The sequence below is a fragment of the Drosophila simulans genome, chromosome 2R (assembly GCF_016746395.2).
Source record: "Drosophila simulans strain w501 chromosome 2R, Prin_Dsim_3.1, whole genome shotgun sequence".
NCBI lineage: Eukaryota > Metazoa > Arthropoda > Insecta > Diptera > Drosophilidae > Drosophila > Drosophila simulans.
The window spans coordinates 17,813,536-17,834,168 of NC_052521.2; the positions used below are offsets into that span (position 1 = coordinate 17,813,536).

Below are 20,633 nucleotides of genomic sequence, written 5' to 3' on the forward strand. Positions count from 1 at the left end.
TATATAAATAGTTTAATAATATAACTAAATACCTTATGCTACAAAGCCTAAAATCTAGTGATCTCGTTAGCTTTAGTATATTTAAATTACCCGCTATTTACCAAAAACGCTTTTTGTCCATCTGGCAACTCTAGTCATTAAATTCCCTGTGAATGGCAACCAGCAGGTACAGCAGAAGAAGAAGACGCACAATAACAACGCAAAAAAAGGTAGAAAAATCTAGCAAATTGTAAAAGTCCCCGTAAAAATAAAATATAACCAGCCACAATGGAAGCCAAGCGCGAGAGAAAGTCATCCCTGGTACGTACATTGTAGATATACGCGAAGAAGAAAGAAAACCCTGATAGAAGTGCGATTTTCAGGCCCCACTTTCGCCGTGTCCAATTCCGGATATTACCGATGACGATTTGGTGAGCATTTCGGTAAGGGATCTCAATCGGACCCTCAAGATGCGTGGCCTGAACCGCGAGGAGATCGTTCGGATGAAGCAGCGCCGGAGAACTTTGAAGAATCGCGGATACGCGGCCAGTTGTCGCATCAAGAGGATCGAACAGAAGGACGAGCTGGAGACTAAGAAGTCGTACGAGTGGACGGAACTGGAGCAGATGCACGAGGACAACGAGCAGGTGCGCCGCGAGGTGTCCAACTGGAAGAACAAGTACAAGGCGCTGCTGCAGTTTGCCATCCAGAACGAAATTCCCATTCCCAGCGAGCTGGAGGGCTGCTGAACGATTGCCCAGTCACATTCCTGTTTCTGTCAAAATTTTAATAAACCCAAAACGAAAAAAAAACACCTGTAACTAAAGTACAATAGCTGGCAAATACCCTTCCTCAATAAACGTAATCTGCTCAAGAACCCCTGCATCGCATTTATTGGAGCACCCTGTATTTAGCATAAACAAAACCCGTGTCGGCGCTCCGCTGCGAATGCCATAAGATCCGGAGCGCACAAGGAACTCGGCAAAAGGCTGGTGGTTATGTATTCATCTCGATAGCTCCGCTCTCCAACCAGTTCATCCATGGCATTTCGCTTCTTTGGCAAGACCTTGCTGTACGCCCTGCCCCTGGGCGTCACTTTCCTGGACTGCGTTGGTTATGTGGCCAGAGTGGATGGTGAGTCGTCGTCTGGAGATCATTCGTGTGGTTAACCCATCTACAACTTTTGGCAGGCATCTCCATGCAGCCCGCTCTCAATCCCGTGCCGGATGAAAAGGACTACGTGTTCCTGCTGCGCTGGGGCACCCACAACAGTCAGGTGGAGCGCGGCGACATAATATCGCTCATTTCACCGAAGGATCCCGCCCAGAAGATTATCAAGCGCGTGGTGGGGCTGCAGGGCGACGTCGTGTCCACGCTGGGCTACAAGCACGAGATCGTTCGCGTACCCGAGGGCCATTGCTGGGTGGAGGGCGATCACACGGGCCACTCCATGGACAGCAATACCTTTGGACCCGTCGCCCTCGGCCTGATGTCCGCGCGGGCAGTGGCGATCGTGTGGCCACCGGAACGCTGGCGAATACTGGAGAACGAGCTGCCACGGCGCCGGAGACCCATACAGGCCTCCAAGAACTCCAGCAACTACTACAACTAGACTGACCAACTGGCGGAGAGCCTGCGCCCAAGATAGTTCCAATTGTGTACATACTGAACCGTATATTTTATAAACAATTTGTTGTGTTCCCGCATGCAAAGCAAAGTAGGATGTTCCAAACTAAAAATTAAAGTTAAAACCAAAGAAACTGGATTTTTTAAATGATCCAATAATAATGTATGTCGATAGCTCTTATACTAAAGCATTTTTCGCGGCCGAATGCCGAACTCATCCATGAGGCTGAGTGTCGGCTTCAGAGCCACGCCGGCGCGCACAATTTCAAAGTAGCCAGGAGTGGCCAGGTCAATGACCGTGGAGGCCAGTCGACGCTCCTCGGTCAGACCGATTCGACCGGCATCGAAGACGGCGCCCAATTGGGGCCATAGGGAGCGGAACTCGGACACCTGCAGACTGCTGGGCGCACTGGAGCGATTGGCGCTGGTCAGGGCCAAGGGCTGCTCCTGCCACACGGCGCACAGGTCGCGCATGAAGTTAAAGTCCGGAATGCGAATGCCGATTTTGGAGGTGCTGGGATTAAGGAAACGGTTGCTCAGCTGGGCCGTCCGCTCGATCACGATGGTCAGGGGGCCCGGGAGCAAACGAGTTAGCAGCTCGTCGCTGAGGTGGGCAGCCTGACCAAAGCGTCGCAGCGCCTCGATGTTGTGAACGCAGATGGCCACGGGCTTGTGTTCATCGCGACCCTTAATCTCGTAGAGCCGCTGGATGGCTGTCTCGTTGTTGGCATCGCAGGCCAGGCCATACACGGTATCGGTGGGCAGGGCAATCACCTGGCCACCAAGCAGGCACTGGCGGGCCAACTGGAGAGCAGCCTCGTCGCCCACCGCGCACACTGGAGTCCTTAGCTCGCTCGTTTGGTGCTGCATCCTGCTGGATGTGTGGTGAGCCCGTACCAGTCGATGAAGGCACGTTTGAAGGCGGCGCATTAGTCTCGCCAGGTGTGGTTGCACTCGTGGTTGCAGCACTTGTAGAACGTGGTCATGGGCTCATCCGCCGACCGCGTCTGGATTTGCATGAAGTACGCCCGCTTATGGCCGCACGTTGGACACTCTGCGTCCGTGGAGTCCACGTTCTCCCACGCCGCCTTGCCGCCCAGCACGTGATCTACCTCCTGGAAACACAGATCATCAGAGATATTATCATAAACTCGTAGCAAATTGCATCATCACAGTGTAAAATCTTACCTTAAGTCGAGGGAAGGTTTTCGTGGAGATCTTGCGCCTGATCTTCGATATGTATGGGCAGGTGTTGCACGTGAATCGATGGCAGTTGGTGTCCTCCTCTATAATCAATATATTTCCGCACGACGGGCAGAAAAACAACATAGTTTCGGAGAATCCGAATCCGCGTTGTTTAGTTTTTTTGATTTGAGCACGTTGAATTCTCAGTGTGACCGTGCATACGTTTAAATATACCAACTCAATAACATCACAATATACTGCAATCTTCTAACAGGGCTTTCATTTATAATAATTTGTGCGTCTAATTAGCGTCGATGAGGAACGGTGGAATTAAGACAAATTAACATGGGGACCGCTTTTTACTTATTTAGGAAGGACGTGACATTCGGCGGGACTTAAATCTTTTTTCATGTTTGAAATTTGATGAATTTATTACGTAGCCCTAGCATATACTAACCGTATTTTTTACGGTGAAATAAACGTATTTACCAACTTCTACTTTACGGTCATACTAATAGCATCTTTTAAGACATTTTGCTCGTTTGCAAAAAACTATCAAAATAAACAATTTTTGCCAGATATTTGAGTAGAAGTATCTTGTTACTTAAAGTAAAACATCATGTCGGCCGATGTGCGCGATATTCTGGACATGGAGCGTGCCAACACGCCCGAGGTGACGCGGGATTCATTTCTGGCCACCAAGAAGCGCAATTTTGAGCGGTAAACAAATGCATTTACATGTGTGCGATTCTCTAATTCACAATTTAATCATGTCAGGACCAAGACTGCATCCCGGCGTCCGGAGGGCATGCATAGGGAGGTGTTCGCCCTGCTCTACACAGACAAGAAAGATGCTCCGCCTCTACTGCCCACAGATACCGCTCTGGGAATCGGATCGGGATACAAAGAGACGAAGGCCCGCCTGGGCATGAAGAAGGTGCGCAAGTGGGAGTGGGCGCCCTTTTCGAATCCGGCGCGTAACGATTCGGCGGTCTTTCACCACTGGAAACGGGTCACCGACAATTCCACCGACTATCCGTTCGCCAAGTTTAACAAGCAGCTGGAGGTGCCCTCATACACGATGACGGAGTACAATGCCCACTTGAGGAACAACATCAACAACTGGAGCAAGGTGCAAACCGATCACCTATTCGACCTGGCCAGAAGGTAGACTCCTCATTAGACTCCCTATTAAGTAGCTAAAATTGTAAGCCACTTGATTTGCAGGTTTGATCTTCGCTTCATTGTGATGGCAGATCGCTGGAACCGTCAGCAGCATGGAGCCAAAACTGTGGAGGAGCTGAAAGAGCGCTACTATGAGGTGGTCGCCCTGCTCGCCAAGGCCAAGAATCAGACGAGTGAGAAGAAAGTATTTGTTTATGACGCCGAGCACGAACGGCGCCGCAAGGAGCAGCTGGAGAAGCTGTTCAAACGCACGACACAACAGGTGGAGGAGGAGAATATGCTTATCAACGAGATGAAGAAGATCGAGGCACGCAAAAAGGAACGCGAGCGCAAGACCCAGGACCTGCAAAAGCTCATTTCGCAAGCGGATCAGCAGAATGAGCACGCATCGAATACGCCGAGCACGCGAAAGTACGAGAAGAAGCTGCACAAAAAGAAGGTTCACCAACAGCCGCGACCCTCTAGAGTGGACTCGGTGGTTAATGCCATAGAGATCGGTAGCAGCGGCATCAAGTTCGCCGACCTGCGTGGTTCCGGGGTTTCTCTGCGCTCGCAGAAGATGAAGCTGCCAGCGAATATCGGCCAGCGCAAAGTGAAGGCCCTCGAGCAGGCAATCCAGGAGTTTAAAGTTGGTGAGTCAAAGCGTGAAAAAGCATTGCTAGCTGGCGCTAATTGGCATATTCTTTGTAGATCCCGCTCCGCCGCCCACGGAGGACATTTGCACCTCCTTCAACGAGCTGCGTTCCGATATGGTATTGCTCTGCGAGCTTCGCACCGCCCTGTCCACCTGCGTCTACGAAATGGAGAGCCTGAAGCACCAATACGAAGCCGCCTGCCCGGGAAAGGTAAGTCATCAGACCACAGTAATGGCAGCTCAGCCAAGGTGGCTAATTGGTTTTCCCTTAATCAATGCAGACACTGAACATACCGCCCTCGCTGGTGCCCATCAAGACCGAAGCCCTGGACAATAGCACAAATTAATTAAGTTAACGCGGCCCGTTTCCACTCAGATTCCCCAGACGCCGAAGTGTGTGCGGCGTGCTAATCATTGTAACCCGTTTTCCACTGTCCATATTTGTGCATTTGCGCTACTCCCAGTCCGCATGGGGAAATAAATGGATAAACAAGAAAATTGTTTTGCGGCACACTCAATGTGAAAATCAAATAGCCCACGGCCAACGTTGGCCAAGCAGATGCCATGTCGAGTGTGAGAACTTTTTCCCAACTGCTTGATTTATTTTCCAGCCAAGAAATGCTCGCTTAGTAGTGGCTCGCTTATTTGGGTTAGGCCAGCAAACAGCAAACAGCACGGTATGCGATCTTTGGCGAGCCGAAAAAGAGAACCGAGCCATGTTCAATTCGACAATGCACGATGCCCGCTGCTCGATTCCTGATGCCTGCCCACACAATTCGGATGTAGATGCAGAGGCGGTGGCGGCAGCCCATTCATCGGACCAGTATTTGTGAATGAACTGACTGCGAAGGCAAACACACACAACACCCAGACGAAGCAAACCAAAGAAAAAAAAAGAAAAAGAGAGGAAAACGCACATGAAATCATTCTGTTGGCGGCTCGACCTGCCTTACCTGAGCGTAGGCCGCTCAGTCGAGTTTCAGACGTCGTCGGGACCAGTTCGTGGCTGTTGATTGCTCCTACCATTTCAGTGTTTCTGTGTTTTGCCGCATGCAACTCGAAGAGTACGGCTCTGTGAAAATGCTAATTTAACCAAATACTCAAGTGGTCGTTGCTGACGTCGGTCGGTGGAATTGGAATTGCTCGCCAAGCGCTACCTGTTCGTCATCATCATCATCATCCCTATCCCAGTCGCCTAAAACTCTGGAAATCCTGGCGGGGGGCAAGACAAACAACGCATCCGTTTCCGGTTCTTTCTGTTGATTGTTACCATCATATACATATACGTACATACCTGCCTGCAGTTCCTGCCGCTTTTCATGAATGAAATTTTAATTTCGTGTGTGCGCGAGTGTGCTTGTGTGCGAGCGGCAAGTCCAGCTTGAGCCCGAACTCCAGCGGTGTCAACTGACGGCCCACCGATCGCATTGTCGCCGGTGCACCGTAAAGATCTTTATCGCATTTCAAGTAGAAACGTTCTGGAGCACAGGGCGAGACCCGTCGGTTATCAGGTAGAAAACGGAAACGTTGCCCCGGCCAGGTTAATGCGGTTTATTGTTCTATGAACGCTGTCAGCAACGTCGCTCTGTTTAAGTTTCGCACGCTGATAAAGAGGACCTCGCCCATCATGCGGCCAAAGCTTAGGTGAGTGTCTAGTCGCTGGTAACTGCGTTAATTTGATGGCAAATAAACATTTGCGTCGCCCACAACCTATTTATGCGATAGAAATCAGAGTGCTCTGAATACCATATGACTTTGTGGCGAATTTTCAAACTCTCTCTAGCAGAAATTAGCACAATTTAATCTAACAAAAGCCAGCTAATCGCGAACTTGATTCGGCTGCGGGCTCATAATAAACTCGTATTAAAATTCAGAGATATAACGATTTCGATCAGCTCAAAAGTCATTTAACGACACTTCCGTTGTGTGTGTGTGTTTGTCTCGAATTTCGTACAACTTCACGGGCTAATGTTTTCCCAATTCACCTGAGAAGCCCACGCATTTCGAGGGCTCGAGTGGAAAGAGACAATCGAGGAAACCCACACACGCGGAGGCTCCACTGTTTTCCCCGCTCGGTTAACGCGCAATTAGCGCTTTGTTGTTGCCTCTCTGCCGTCTCCAAGCGCTTCTAATTTTATATAACTCATCATTTTCACAGCGGGCAGCTCTGGATGCTCGGTCTCAACTTACGGCGACAATGAATTGGGAATGGAAAAAGCCTTTTTTCGTTTACATTTCATTTTCGAACGCCCACAATAATAACGAAAGCGGAGGGTAGACAAAAAGCGATTGCTCATAATTAATGTTTATATAATTTTTTTACTGCTTTACATGCGGCTCATTAGCCGCCTGGCCTGTGCTTTTGGAATCCACACACATTTGGTTTCTGTTCTTCTTGGCTTGACATGGCAAGTTCGTTGCCTAAGTCTTTTGTTTCGCCAACCGTGGGCGACCGCTTGATGCGGGACATACACATATACACATAGCCAAGGAAAAGAGATAAAATAAGAGACATTTGTGCTACTTACTTGCTGCTGCTGCTGCTGTGGTTGCTCCACAACCAGTTGCCAAATTTGGCAATGGGAGCGCAACGACAGCTGCCTACTGCCCACTTACTTTTTGTGCTCTAAGTGTGTCGCTGTCATCCGACGAGATCCAATGAGCTAATGTTTTTTGGGTCCCCCCATCTCCACCAGCTCACAATGATGATGCTCCGCTGGCTAAGAATGTGTGCTAGGATCCTAGGGCTTTTTTCTAGCAGTGCATGCATAACTTATACAGCCATTCACTTAGCATACTCCTCCGCAGCATCCGAGCAATTTCTTGCCACACAACTTGGGTCTGTCTGGCATTTGCATTCGTGTGTGGGCAGCCGTCGGTGTGGGCTAGAACAAGATCTCCCTCCGGCGGTATCTATCACCCAACTGATGTCGCATAATATGTTTAATTTTGGGTATATTCGAGCTCATTTTCATGGCATGGCGGCTTTCTTCTCGCTCAATATTTTCCCCCCGAAATTTTCATTGATTTTTGATATCGCGCCAGCAGCGATTTCCATTTTATTGGCTTGCTGGCTTTATGGTCTGTATGTATGTTTTGGCTCGACTTGTCACGGCTTTCGAAATGTCGCAATTAACAGTCCATTTAGCATTATGCACATGCGTTGGCGGCCTCCTCGTGTCTCAACTATCTTTCTGAGGTTTGCGTGGGCTGTGAACTTGGTTTCTTAGGTATCTCGGTTGCCTCGGATGTGGAGTTTTTTCGGGGGAACTACGGGGAAAGTTACAAAAGAGGCCCAGGTTTTGGGTGGCACGTCTCTCTATGAAGATAGTATTTATACCTATTTATATGCAAAGTCTGTTATAATTAAATTAATGATTTTGGTTCGTTGCCCAATTCTTGGTGCTTTACTTTGATGGAATATGAATTTGAACTTAATGATTTCTTCCTGTCCTTTTTCATATTATGATGTTGTAGTTTATTATATGGTGCGACGATCCTTTCACGTTAAGAATATTTAAATGCTCTTATACGCATTAAATAAATGACCCACAGGCAAGTGAAATGAGCTGCAGGAGCGAACGGACCAGAACCCAAACAATGTCCATAAATTTCGAGCTCAAATTGCTTTTAGTTGTTCGCAGCGGCTGCCGTCGGCCATATTCATATGCAAATGGCATACAAAAAAAGCAGGCATACTCGGATTTAAAAACATTTTGGACCAGAACGGGCCAACGAAAAATCCAATTTAATTTAAATTAAACACAGCCTGCTGGAAGTTCATTCATGTTCATGTTCAGACGGAGGCTGCGAGGGCCATAAAGTGCAAGATTTGGTAAATAAAAGAAAAATGCAAGCGGCCCAAAGCCGGCTTAAACCACTCCGAAATGGTTTGTTTACCTTGCCCCAGGGGAAATCGCTTCGAATCGAATCGGATCGCAGATCAGCCGTCTGTTCTTCCCCCGACGGATTAACCATATTATTTTATTGTTTAACATATTGGCCTCATCTGACTGCCAACAAAGTACGCGACTTGCAGCGACTGCTGTCACTTATGGGTTACTTTGTCCGCGATTTGCTTAATTGTTCGAGTCGGCCAGCTGCCCACGTGTGTGTTCAATTAAAAAGTAATTTGCCCAGCACAGGCAGCTCTACAAACAAAGGCTAAAACGGCAAACAAAAAAGAAAAACAGTCAAAACCAGAGACGACAGCCAACTGCCAACCAGCCAGCCACCCACACGTTTCCGTTGACTTGTCGTCGGCCCACTCTTAAAAATAATACTCACTAATTTTATTTCTCGGATTTGTTGCTTTTGTTAGCCCGCCTGCCTTTTTTTTTTTGTCGCTTACAACTGAAACAAGTTTGTCAGACCTGTGATTTGCAGTTCGCTTTGACAATATTACCAGCTATTTGAAAATACTAGCGAGCCCACATTAAGACAGATGTTGTTTAGGCTATTTAAAAATTGAAAAAGATGTGAAAAATGTTGCTTTCAAAAAGAATATAATATATGTGATAGCTTCGAGATTTTATTAGCTTTTTCATGTGCTCAGAATTTTAGCTTGGACTGACAATATAATGTATAAGTATACTTTATAATTATCTGCAGCAGATTAAAAGGCGACAGCTTTTGCCACCGAATGACACGAATGCCAAATAAACAGAAATAAAATTGCTGATAAAGCTTTGAGTGCATTTATTCGAGAATATTGACTCACAAATAAGAATGGAAATTTGATATTTCAGATCCTCGGCATCCGTTTCCGTCTTAATAGAAAGGAACTCGTTTGTGGGTCCTTGAATGGGGGAAACGACTGCCAGGATAGGCATCACATTTAAATCCCTTTTTTTACGTTTCTGTTTCCTGTCCTTTTGTGTGTACTCATTTTTCCCTTTTTCGGCATGCTAAATACCTGGACAGACCACAATTGTTGATGCTGGTGTGGCTACTTCAGTTCGGTTTCGAAAGCAGCTGTTTCGGTTTTCCAATTTTATTTCTTTCGTTTTTCAGACCTCACGTCTGTGGCTGCCACTTTTGCGTGACATTTCGACCTTTGGCTGGCTTTTGCAGCAACTTTTACTATTTTCATGCTAGGCATAAATTTCATTTGCCACACACACACACATGCTCGTTCGGTATGTGCCTCATTTCGATGCGCTTTCAACACCCGAACAATGCCCCAGCAGGTTGATATTCAATATGGCCCAAACCAAACCGAAATAAAATGGGTAAAAAAATAAAAATAAAATAAAGTAGCAAATTACTAATTTCGCCTTTGGCCTGTGCAACATGTTGCTGTCATTATGATTAGCTACATGTTGCCCAATTTGCTGGCTGCAACAGTTGCTGCTGTTTTTTTGCGCGCTTGCTTCGTTTGCGGTTAAAAAACAAAATATTTAAAGAATAAATAATTAGGCAACACAATTGCAGCTGTCGCCAAATTGTGCTCTACACTTTGCTGCACCAAGAAAAATAAAGTAGCAAATTTGTTAAATATCCATCAGCTAATAAAAACAAAATTGATTGTTATTTTTTATGAACATCTAGCTGTATAATTAACAACCAAGCTCAAAGAGCAACTACCATTCGTTATCTGCCTACCTACAATTACTTATAATTTTTTTTTTTCACATTTTTTTTCCCATCTATTGCCAAAGAAGGCGAGCTAACGAAAAACGCGTTTTTAATTGTTCGGTGGCTTATCGCATGTTTTGGCCATTTTGGGAGCTCTAAATTGTTTGGCAATCGGGAGAGGAATAAATACGAGAAACAAAATAATAACATTGCTGTGCCAGTTAAGCCACAAATTATGTGCAAAATAAATAAGAATCGTTTTTCAACAATCCTCCGCTGGCAAATGCCTGCGATTTCCAATCAGTTTCGAAGTTTGCCGCAAGTTTTCAGAGTCAGCTGCACTCACACCCATTTCGCGGCATCATTATCATATGGCTGTATCTCTCGATCTTCATGCAGCATCATCCGGCAGCGCAGAAAACGTTGCAATGCCGTTACCAACGCAATCCATTTCCAACCATTTGGCCGTGTTTACACCCATATAGCATATAGCACACACATTATACCATCCCATGCGCAGAGCAGAGGGTTTATTTCCGTTGACGTGCCTTAATTTCAGGCAGTTTGCGTCTGGCTCTTGCCGCAGTTTCAGTTGTTCCTGGTGCCCAGCTCTCTGTTTTGGGCTCCGATGATGACGATAATGGCCATGTTGATGACGATGGCGCTACGAACCGAGCGCCTACACAGCAACCCGCGCAGATTTCGAGCGGGTTTCTCAGCTAGGATGGTGGCTTGGCATTAAGTTAGGTCATAATGTTGCTAACCAAAAACTGGATTTATTCTCTAATGCCAATCAGCATGTTTTCAGTTTATTCCGCTTATATTTGTTTATATAGAAAGGCAAATTAAATTAGTTGCAAGCTAAAAACCCGATTGATTCTTAGAGTGCATTTGAAATTCGCCTACAGTTGGCAGGCGATGCGGATGTGTGGGAGCTGGCAACTTCAGCTCCAGCTCCAGATGAATGAATAATCAACCCAAACTGGCGTCTCCAGTCTGCACACATGGAGGTGATGGGATTCGGAGTGGCTCAACTGGTTGTGGCGACATGATTAGCGAGTCCGTGCTAAGTCTCAGGCTAAACAGACAGCTAGTTGGCCCATGGAACTCGGCAGACGGATATGGGATGTGTTTTGATCGAATGCTCCTGCTGACTCACTGGCGACAGGTCAGCGATGGCATCTCCGGGTACCACGATACCACGGGCGGTGGGAAGTGCGGGGCGTGGCATTTTATGCATAATTAGCCACACTGAGGACGGGTAGGAAACCAACAGAATGGGGGACAGGGGAAATTAAAGGCACTCAAACGTTTCGAATCGTTGACCAGTTAGCGTGACAGAGGTGGAGTTGTGCTGAGCTGCATTTTAAAATATTTTTATTGTTGAGGATGTTGCCGGTGTGTACGCAATGGTCAAAACAACACTTGATTCGCTGTCGCTGCACAGAAAGAAATAATGGTCAAGTATAAGCCACTAAAACCTGGTTGATATATATCATATTATGTAGCCAAGTCCATCTTTATCACGTATTAATAAAGAGTTAGAGATAAATGAAACCCATTTGAGAACAAATATTTACCATTTATTTTCACACATCCTGATTATTTATTTTCGGTGTGCGATTTAACTCGGATTTATGTTGACCACGTACATATGCAAAACGCATTCTAATGGAACCGGCGATCCAGTGTTTCCTCTGCTTATGTTTTGGCCATTGTAGTACAAAGTTACGCTCTGATTTTTGAGCCTCCACCTGTTATTGTTTGCCCCGGGGCTTTGCACGGTTCCCTGAATGATCCGATGGTGATGCCCTGCGGTGCGTTTGGCCATTGTTGGCCAGAAACGGAAACGCCGCCTTTTGTCGAGCGGAAATGCAAAATGATATTGTTCGCCATGGTGGCGGTGGCAAGAACCCAGCTTGCTATGATTGACTTTGAATGGGTCTCGGCTTGCAGTCTGTTGCACTGCAGCTCTCTGGACTATCAATTACCACCCAGTTGCAGTTGCAGATGTCATTGGAAAGTGCCATCAAGATCGCAACGCCCAAACAAAGTGCCAGGTCGCCCACTTGGCAGCCCTCAGTCTCCGATTCGCGATCCCTGTGTGGGCATCAGCCAAGAAATGCAACTCCGACCAAGCAATTATGCAAAAGCATTTATGTACATGTACACATATGTAGTATGTATCTTTAAGATAGATGTTCAAGTAGCACATAGCACATGGCTGTTCAGCCCGTTAAGAATCCACGAGGTGATCGCACTGGCGACAGGCTGCGCAGGTTGCAGGCCACGCGGAGATTGGGCAGATTCTGCGGATTGCGACAGAAGCGATCCCAGCCCTTCCAGTACTTGAAGCCCTCGCGTTCCTGGATCATTCTGGCGCAGGCGATGTCGTCGCTGATGTCGTCATTGGAGAAGTCTGCCAAAGATGGGGGATTAATAAACTTCTTTCAATATTCCGCAATTTTATGAAATTTAATACTTAAGTAGTAGTGTAACTAAATTGAAATTATTTGATTGTATAGTTGCAATTGTTACTTGCAGCTAATACAACTGATTATAAATGTGCTTTAATGTAATCTTACCTTCACACTTCATGTTGCACCGCCCTCCTTTTCGTCCTTCGGTGCAATAATCCTTGCTGTTGATCTGAAAGAGGCCATAGTTCTTGCTCTCGTTTTCCTTTTTCGTTACTTTGGTGGTGTCCAGGTAACTTTCGTGCTCCACCAAACAGATCCCTAACAAAAATAGCTTTAATTCAATGGGTTTCTTTTTGGGCTGGAAATCACTTACAGTTGGAAATGAAGGTCTTGTCGAAGTTGTAGTTCTCCACCAAAACTCGTGTGAGTTCGCAGCGCTGATATTTTTTGGACTCCACTTGCTCGATTCCCAGCTGCAGTAGGATCAGCACTGGTACTATCCATAAACAAGAAGTTTTCATGTTTAGCAGATCTAAAACGAGAAGGCAACATCGATTGCATTATAGGGTATTTTGCTTAGTTTTACGTGCGATCCTCATTATTTATGGACATACTTAACTCCTTAGCCAAACAGTTCAAAGAGCTCTGCTGTGCGTATAAATTTATTATTCTTATATATGCACTTCCTCATTTCAAAGCTACATATAACACCTGGTTTTGTTTGGATTATTTAACAATCTTTGAAAGTGTTGAAATACCAATGGCCAGTTGGCATTTTTAGTGGAGATGCTTTCACAGTTCTGTAGCTCTTCGCAGTTTCCCATGGTATTTTGTTTCTATTTAACACCAAGCAATATTATTCCTAATAATAAACACTAAGAAATTATCATTATATACACCTTTGTTTACTCCCACGCGATTACGAAGCCTTGAATGTTTTGGCATCTTTATACTTCTTTATCGCTATATATGTATATACACATATATTTAAGCCATTCTATCTAAAGATATATCCATCACGATTGTTTGCGTAGAACAGATTTATAAAGTTAATAGATATTTAGTTATCATCATGAGATTAACATCACTTGTTGTGTTCATTTTCATGGAAATCATATTTATATTATCATTTCTGGTTTAATATTACCTGTTTTTTTTTTTAATTAACAACCATTTTTCTATTAATTAGTGTTGTTTTTTAATGAACTTTTTTGTTTCAGTAGAATTGCCTTACATGTTGCTTACGTGTAAGTTTAGTCATTTAAACGAGGGAAATTATGACTTTTGTATGCAAATAATAAAGAGTATGATTTATTCGCAACAGTTTAACTAGTCAAGTTTATCTAATGCAAAAAAACCAAAAGTAATTCAATGGAGTTTTAAAGGAAACCCACTGTGCACGTTTCACTTTTCATTCAGTTTTCCATGCAGGCAAATGTAGTAGTAATGAGTTTGAGATATTTCCTCTAGCAGAACACTTTTACTTCGGCAAACAGTTTGTTTACTTTGTTTACCTAATTAACGCAGAACAACAGAGTTCTCGGCAGCAGGAAACGAGTTTTTTCTTTGAGGGGAGCATGAGTATCTGTATTTGTATTTGTATCTGTATCTGAGTCTTCTTACCGCGTTTCGTTTTGGGATGGCGTGCTTTCAAACACATATGTTTATATGTATGATTTGCACACCCGATCGGATCCGATGTGAAGCTAGCCCGCCGGTGCGACGCTGCTGACCCGAGTTTAAGTACTGAACGCCCAAGTATTTCTCAGATACAAATGCGACTCAGTTCGCTTTCGAGTGGCGGTAGTTCTCTCCCAAAAACGCCGATCGCAGAGCAGCAAGCAAAACAAACGAATTTGCTCGCCAGCCTGATAATGCTGATAAGGTACTAGCTTGTCACGGTTGATAGTATACCACCTGAACTCTCTGGACAAATCAAGTGAGGAGAGGCTTTTGGGTTGGGTCCATAACTACCAAACCCATCGTGATAATTGTGAATGAAAGCATTTATCAATCGAAGAAGCTCGAGTTCAATGATCCAAACTTATGATATTACAAATAATTGAAGTTTTAGATATAAAGATGCTGCAGAGTTTTATGATCTAGCTAGCTACTATGTTTAATTTAAGATTAAAAGAGGCTAAAATTTGTCTAATCATTAAAAAAAAAATCATTATAACATTTCCTTTATTTCTTTTATACACCTATAAAAATGAATGTTCCGTTTGATACCTAAAATTTGTCAAAGGTGATTGATTAAAACCGCTGGGAAAAAACAACATTTTGCGATTTCATCTCGCTGCAGCTGATAGCGGGAATTCCTGGAAATGCTTTAATCACGCGATTCGTAAAATAAATACACCTTATTCAAAGGAACTGACTTAGGCTTTATGTATGTGCAACTTTAGTAGCTATGAGTAGAGTTAGTTAAGACTAAGAGCGAGTCCAAGTGCAGCAGTCGAAGTCCTAGCAGCGCGAGACATCGGGCAGCGTGCGCCCACGACATTTGCTCATCCATCCGGGCCAGGCCTGGAATCCGTGGCGGTTGAAGATCTGCATGGCACATCGCGAGTCATCCGAGATCTCATCGTTAAGGAACTCTGCAGCGGACGGGGCAGAGAGAGGAGACCATATACCATCATTATATATGGGTGTTATTGGGGAACCTGGCGGACTCACCTTCGCATTTGATGTTGCAGATTCCGCCACGACGACCTTTGCGACACCAGTTTTTGCTGTTAATCTGCGAAATTGCGCTCTAGAATATATTTTTGATAAGAAACGCGGCTTGACCCACCTGGAACAGACCGTAGCTGACGCTCTGGTTGGGCAGCTGCATGGATTTGGATGTACTGCGTCCACTCTCCGCTTCCACCAGGCAAACCCCTTTGGGCAAATTCAAATGGGAATTTATATTTCTACTAATTAACTTATTTAAGATACATTTACTCACAATTTGATAGATAACTGCGGGGAAAGTCATGGCGCAACAGCTCCTTGGCCAACTGACAACGCGTCAGCAGCTTGGACTCGGTCTCCCATTGCGAAAGCAGGAGAAGATTGAGCACCAGGAAGAGCGCACCACCTTTGGGCAAGTGACTGGCCATGCTGGGTTGGGAGGGGCTTGTACTGTTGGGGACCACTGCTAATCCTTTTGGGTTCGAAAGATCCAAGAAGCGCTTCCCTCCGCGGCAACTGCGAGTACTGGGCACTTTGCTGCGGAATTATTTCGACGGCACTGGATGCGTAGCGCCCGAAATCTGGGTTTTTAAAGCCTCGCACGCAGTTTTTGTTTTCTTCTCCAAGTGGGAGGTGACATTCGGGAGCGGTCTGGTGACATGGAAAAACCGTGCGGGTTACTCATCAATTGGGATACTCCCACAGTTTAAAAAAAAAAAATGTTTGAAAAAATGTTGTCTGTGCTGTGTCGAATGTATCTCAATCTTTGCCAGCTTAAAATATATGACTTATATTTTGTTAGCATGTAAGATTGGAAAAAAGCAGCCTAGTTTAGCGCTCAGTGCATTCAATAAATCGCTTTGATTGCGTTAAGCCGTAAATTGGCAAATTGTCTTGCAGAGATAACAATGGGAATCTTTAGCCCGAAACGCATCCACTAGATGCTGGATACTGGACACAGATGCACTGTGTGTGGGTGTTTGTGTGTCAGAGTGTCAGTGACAACTGCGGCTTGACCTAAAAACGCATGATCTGTTGTTGTGCGAGGAGAGCAAGTGCATCCCGCCCAGCATCCAAGCATCCAGACATCCAAGTGTTTTCGTTTTTCAATGCTCGTCCCACTAATTTCCATGAAAATTTTTCCACTTACAGTCCAATTCTCATGCTCTTGCTGCTGTGCACTTTGGCAGCGGCCAATGACCTCAAGGATCTGCTAGAGGACAGCACCACCAGTTCCAGCACCAGCACCACCTCCAGCACCACCCCCTCTGCCCTAACCTCGCCCACCGCCTATGTGGTATCGGCGGCTGCGGTTCCCGCCCTCGTTGCCGGCAGAGGAAAGTCCAAGTCCACATCCGGAAAGTATGTGAACAAGAGCTCGCCGAGGAAGCGCAAGGCGGAGCAGGTGTCCTCGCTGCCGCTGCCCGTGGACGATGCCCTCATGGAGTGGAAGTGCCCCAACATCACGGGCACCCGGAACGCGGAACTCGAGTGCGGATGCGACCTGCCTCACACACTTCGCTGCAACATTGATCTGCACGGGATGATGGTGAGATATTCCCCGAAATTTTTCAGATTTATCAATAGAATTTAGATGATTGAGATAGAGATTTATTCGATCAATGCATGTTCTTATTATAATTTATAATAATAGCACAGCAGATTTGCTTATATAATTCGATTTAGTTAGCATGCTATCTTAAAATTCAAAGTTGTATATTAACCTTTGATTTTAGAGTCGAATGCACCTATCTTATCAGTTTTTCGAATGATATTTGTGATTTATACTTAGATTTTAGTAATTTAAAATCACAAATAGCCAGTGGGATTCTCAATTGACTCCGTGGCGCAACGGTAGCGCGTCTGACTCCAGATCAGAAGGTTGCGTGTTCAAATCACGTCGGGGTCAGAGGTCACATATTTTGCACTCTCTAAGAAAATATCTAAAGATTCTGCTCAATCATACTATATATGTATATTGAAAATCATATTTTGATGTAGTCTGCGCATTCCTATGAGGGATATAGAAATATGCTACGAATTTTTACAAAAATATGTAATCCAATTCTCAACTTTGACCCCGACGTGATTTGAACACGCAACCTTCTGATCTGGAGTCAGACGCGCTACCGTTGCGCCACGGAGTCTAGTTAGTACGAAATTCCAAGTATTTCTATAACTAATAAGTATTAAATATAATATTAAATATACAAATATTTATAGCGTATTGATAAGGACATCTTAGCTTTGTTGCTTCATTTCTAACATAATTAAATTATACCTTCTACAGCTCCTGGCGGATCGACTACGCACTTCTCCCTACTCCATATCATTGCTGGACTGTTCCCTGCGCAATGTGACCTTCCTGAGCGATGCGAAGATCTTTGACAACGTCTCGCTCCACGGACTAGTAATCTCGTCCGGAGAGATCAAGCGGGTACACAAGTCCGCCTTCCTGGGCATTAGAGGACCGCTCCAGGCACTCGGTCTGCCCGGAAACGCACTGATGAGCGTGCCTTGGAACGCCCTGTCCACGCTGAGCGCCTTGGAGCGCTTGGATCTGGCCAATAACAAGATCAAGGCCCTGGGAACGGCTGACTTTGTGGGATTGACCAGCTTGGTTTATCTGGAGCTGAGCAACAACCAAATCTCAAGCATTTCCCAACGCACGTTTGTGAATCTTCGAAAGCTGGAGGTGCTGAAGCTGGGCGGGAATCGATTGGGTGACTATGCCCAAAGCTTGAGGTCACTGAGTCAGTGCCTCAGTCTGCGACAGCTGGACTTGCAGGCCAATAACCTGAATGGACCACTGAGCGAGCAAACGCTGCCCGGAATGAGGAACCTCGAGAGCTTGAATCTCAATCGGAATCTGATCAAGAGCATCCAGAACAAGGCCTTGGCCAATTTCTCGAGACTTGTGAGCCTCTCACTGCGTCACAACCAGATCGATGTGCTGCAGGATCACGCCTTCTTCGGCTTGGGTGCACTGGACAGTTTGGATCTCAGCTACAACGGCATCGTGGCCATCTCCAGTGCCTCACTGCAGCATTTGTCCCGTTTGACCGTACTTGATCTTACCCACAACTTCCTGCGAGCACTGACTTCGGATTTGATAGCGCCGCTACCATCTCTACGGGAGTTGCGATTGGCGGGCAATGACATCTCGATTGTGGCGAGAAACGCCATGGACGGAGCTCGGGAATTGGAGAGCCTGCAGATGCAGGAGAATCCCCTGTCCTGTGACTGCAGCATTCGTCCATTTGCCGAGTGGCTGCAGGAGTCGCAGCTCCATTCCAGTCTGAGTGCCTCGTGTGTGACGCCGCCGAGGCTGGAAGGAGCTCCTCTACTCCAGGTCCCCGTGGAGACGCTCAGCTGCGACATGGACAACGTAGAGAAGGATAACGCCAACATCATGCAGCACCTGGAAACGTTGGCCAAGCCGAATCAGACGTCGCCCATCAAGGATTTGTCCGAAGAGGTCAGTACTATCATAAAGAAATTCGATTTAATAACATGAAACACTATAATAATTATCCTTACCACAGATTATTCTACATGAGCTGCACTTTTCTACAGACTATGGACTGATCCTCACCTGGCTTCTCAATCTGAGCAAAAAGGACTACATGTGCGATGCAATCTTTGTTTACAAGGAGGAGCACATCAACGAAATTCTAATAGACAACTCACCGGTAATTAATGTGGATTAACATAACATGAAGGATCTTTTCTTATTCCCAAATTCGATTCCTTTCAGATCCATTGCGAGAGTAAGGTGGTCAATGGCCAGAACACAGTCAGCGTCATAGTGCCGGACAGTTCCTCCCTGGAAATAGGCGAGAGGTGAGTTGTCCACCGACCAATTGCCAGAATTAATAACTAATGTGCACTTTCCGCGTAGCTATCGCTTTTGTCTGGTCATGATCCAGGAGCAGAAGCCCGAGGCGGAACTGAACATCGGCTGCTCCAACATCACGCAGCTGGAGCGGAGCAGTCCAGGCGCCGTTCCCGTGTCCCGTCAGTACCAGCGACGTCCGTACTACACCGCCAATGAGCTGAAGCCCGAGGTGGTGCACGATGCTGGTGAGGATTACCAGGTGAATCAACGCCGCTTCAATTCGGTGGTAGGAAGTCAACCGCAACAGACGCAGCAATCGACTTTGCTGCACAGCTACACGGTCATTGATTCGCTGAACAAGAGCTTCTTGCCGGGACTGGGTCTTGGAGTGCTGGTCACCTCCGTGCTGGTCCTGATCTGGGGAGCCACGCGGATCCGGCAGACTGGCGGTAGCAGTGGCGGCGGTGGCAGGAATGGCGATAGCATCGATAGCAACAGCAGCAGCATGCACAACAATAACAACAACAGCAGACCGGGCACTCCGACGGCCACCACCTGTTACGCCGCCTCGGATCACATAGCCCGCCTGGCGGATGCGGAAAACGGGACGCGCTACCTCAAGCTCCAGGCCACGACGAGCCTGTGAGGCGGCACGGATCAAGATGCAGCAGGATGTGACTCCTGCCCACTCAATAAACCATGTGATAGTACAGTACCGACTGTACCGACTCTTGATATACACATATATATATATATACATATAAACGTAGTCCTAAGGTACACTGCACTAATCCCAATAGTTGGCCCACACTAACCCACTTGTGCCATAAGCTAATCGATACGCATCCCTAAGCTCCCATATATCAAAGGAATAGTTACAGTGGCGGCGGCCAAATGAATAGTTAAATTAAAGGGAAAACCCCTAAATAAGCTATAATAAACTAAAATATGAATAAAAATATTGATTTGTATTGTTAACCGTATTTGAACTGGTTAGTCTATGCTTTTGACCTCTACTGTAACTTATTCCCCAATCGAAGACCCCTTGCGTCTCATCCAGACAACTAGTGTTAACTTAGTGTTACGCCTCCTTTATGTTAGCAATGAAACTCGTAAGTCATGACCCTTTAGAATTACGGCTTTAATAATTTATTAACAAATTCAAAGCACACAGTAGGAAAGAAAAACATAACATCAAGTAAATAAAAGTGAAATGAGCAATGAGAAGCCAATGGCCAATTGGAATTGGATTGGGGTTTCCTAAGGTCAGTTGGGCAATTTTTCAGGGTTCTATTTTTGGGCAGGCCTACGACGGCCAAAAGGCCGCATAATGCTAAGTGGGCTATTAACCCCACAACCATGACGTCATGGTACGGCACGAACATCCATATGCGCGGTGGAGAGAATTAGTTAATTTCCCATTCAAATGAGCTCATAGCTGGCCACATCCCACGCCATCCCACGTCATGGTCATGGTTCCCCGGGGGAGCACAACTCCACGGGCGTATGC

General features: G+C 45.9%; 8 protein-coding genes and 2 non-coding genes across 13 annotated transcripts; 5 read left to right on the forward strand and 5 right to left on the reverse strand.

Moving 5' to 3' along the window:
- The first annotated feature begins 138 nt into the window (after positions 1-138).
- On the forward strand, positions 139-856 carry LOC6735416 (transcription factor MafG). Of its 2 annotated transcripts, none has more exons than XM_039291425.1 (2): positions 139-300; positions 351-856. In XM_039291425.1, the coding sequence occupies exons 1-2, from the start codon at positions 268-270 to the stop codon at positions 726-728; spliced, it is 411 nt and encodes a 136-aa protein (XP_039147359.1). In that variant the 5' UTR covers positions 139-267; the 3' UTR covers positions 729-856. The 2 variants fall into 2 exon arrangements, with proteins under 2 accessions (XP_039147359.1, XP_002082358.1); XM_002082322.3 differs by having other exon boundaries at positions 141-300; positions 363-856.
- A 114-nt stretch (positions 857-970) lies between these two features.
- On the forward strand, positions 971-1,739 carry LOC6735418 (mitochondrial inner membrane protease subunit 2). Of its 2 annotated transcripts, none has more exons than XM_002082324.4 (2): positions 971-1,113; positions 1,170-1,739. In XM_002082324.4, the coding sequence occupies exons 1-2, from the start codon at positions 1,020-1,022 to the stop codon at positions 1,589-1,591; spliced, it is 516 nt and encodes a 171-aa protein (XP_002082360.1). In that variant the 5' UTR covers positions 971-1,019; the 3' UTR covers positions 1,592-1,739. The 2 variants fall into 2 exon arrangements, with proteins under 2 accessions (XP_002082360.1, XP_044778309.1); XM_044922374.1 differs by having other exon boundaries at positions 981-1,113; positions 1,184-1,739.
- On the reverse strand, positions 1,639-2,535 carry LOC6735419 (yrdC domain-containing protein, mitochondrial). The gene has a single exon (XM_002082325.4). It carries the CDS (start codon positions 2,533-2,535, stop codon positions 1,789-1,791), a length of 747 nt encoding a protein of 248 aa, XP_002082361.1. The 3' UTR covers positions 1,639-1,788.
- On the reverse strand, positions 2,535-3,021 carry LOC6735420 (DNA-directed RNA polymerase III subunit RPC10). Its single transcript, XM_002082326.4, has 2 exons — positions 2,794-3,021; positions 2,535-2,720 (listed from the first exon to the last, which is right to left on the reverse strand). The coding sequence occupies exons 1-2, from the start codon at positions 2,932-2,934 to the stop codon at positions 2,535-2,537; spliced, it is 327 nt and encodes a 108-aa protein (XP_002082362.1). The 5' UTR covers positions 2,935-3,021.
- A 246-nt stretch (positions 3,022-3,267) lies between these two features.
- Positions 3,268-5,107, forward strand: LOC6735421 (DNA methyltransferase 1-associated protein 1). Its single transcript, XM_002082327.4, has 5 exons — positions 3,268-3,510; positions 3,568-3,957; positions 4,018-4,607; positions 4,666-4,820; positions 4,891-5,107. Exons 1-5 carry the CDS (start codon positions 3,410-3,412, stop codon positions 4,954-4,956), a joined length of 1,302 nt encoding a protein of 433 aa, XP_002082363.1. The 5' UTR covers positions 3,268-3,409; the 3' UTR covers positions 4,957-5,107.
- A 440-nt stretch (positions 5,108-5,547) lies between these two features.
- LOC6735424 (slit homolog 3 protein) lies at positions 5,548-20,554 on the forward strand. The gene is made up of 6 exons (XM_016168565.3): positions 5,548-6,253; positions 16,438-16,834; positions 17,576-18,763; positions 18,831-18,977; positions 19,043-19,128; positions 19,187-20,554. Exons 1-6 carry the CDS (start codon positions 6,171-6,173, stop codon positions 19,767-19,769), a joined length of 2,484 nt encoding a protein of 827 aa, XP_016028734.1. The 5' UTR covers positions 5,548-6,170; the 3' UTR covers positions 19,770-20,554.
- LOC6735422 (lysozyme c-1) lies at positions 12,329-14,362 on the reverse strand. Its single transcript, XM_002082328.4, has 4 exons — positions 14,230-14,362; positions 12,980-13,138; positions 12,772-12,924; positions 12,329-12,605 (listed from the first exon to the last, which is right to left on the reverse strand). The coding sequence occupies exons 1-4, from the start codon at positions 14,264-14,266 to the stop codon at positions 12,415-12,417; spliced, it is 540 nt and encodes a 179-aa protein (XP_002082364.1). The 5' UTR covers positions 14,267-14,362; the 3' UTR covers positions 12,329-12,414.
- Positions 14,811-16,568, reverse strand: LOC6735423 (lysozyme). Of its 2 annotated transcripts, XM_044922375.1 has the most exons (5): positions 16,436-16,568; positions 15,560-15,936; positions 15,404-15,492; positions 15,286-15,349; positions 14,817-15,206 (listed from the first exon to the last, which is right to left on the reverse strand). In XM_044922375.1, the coding sequence occupies exons 2-5, from the start codon at positions 15,711-15,713 to the stop codon at positions 15,073-15,075; spliced, it is 441 nt and encodes a 146-aa protein (XP_044778310.1). In that variant the 5' UTR covers positions 15,714-15,936; positions 16,436-16,568; the 3' UTR covers positions 14,817-15,072. The 2 variants fall into 2 exon arrangements, with proteins under 2 accessions (XP_002082365.1, XP_044778310.1); XM_002082329.4 differs by lacking the exon at positions 16,436-16,568 and having other exon boundaries at positions 14,811-15,206; positions 15,560-15,918.
- Trnaw-cca lies at positions 17,123-17,194 on the forward strand. The gene has a single exon. It is a non-coding gene; the product is annotated as a tRNA-Trp (tRNA).
- Trnaw-cca lies at positions 17,361-17,432 on the reverse strand. The gene has a single exon. It is a non-coding gene; the product is annotated as a tRNA-Trp (tRNA).
- Positions 20,555-20,633: the final 79 nt, after the last annotated feature.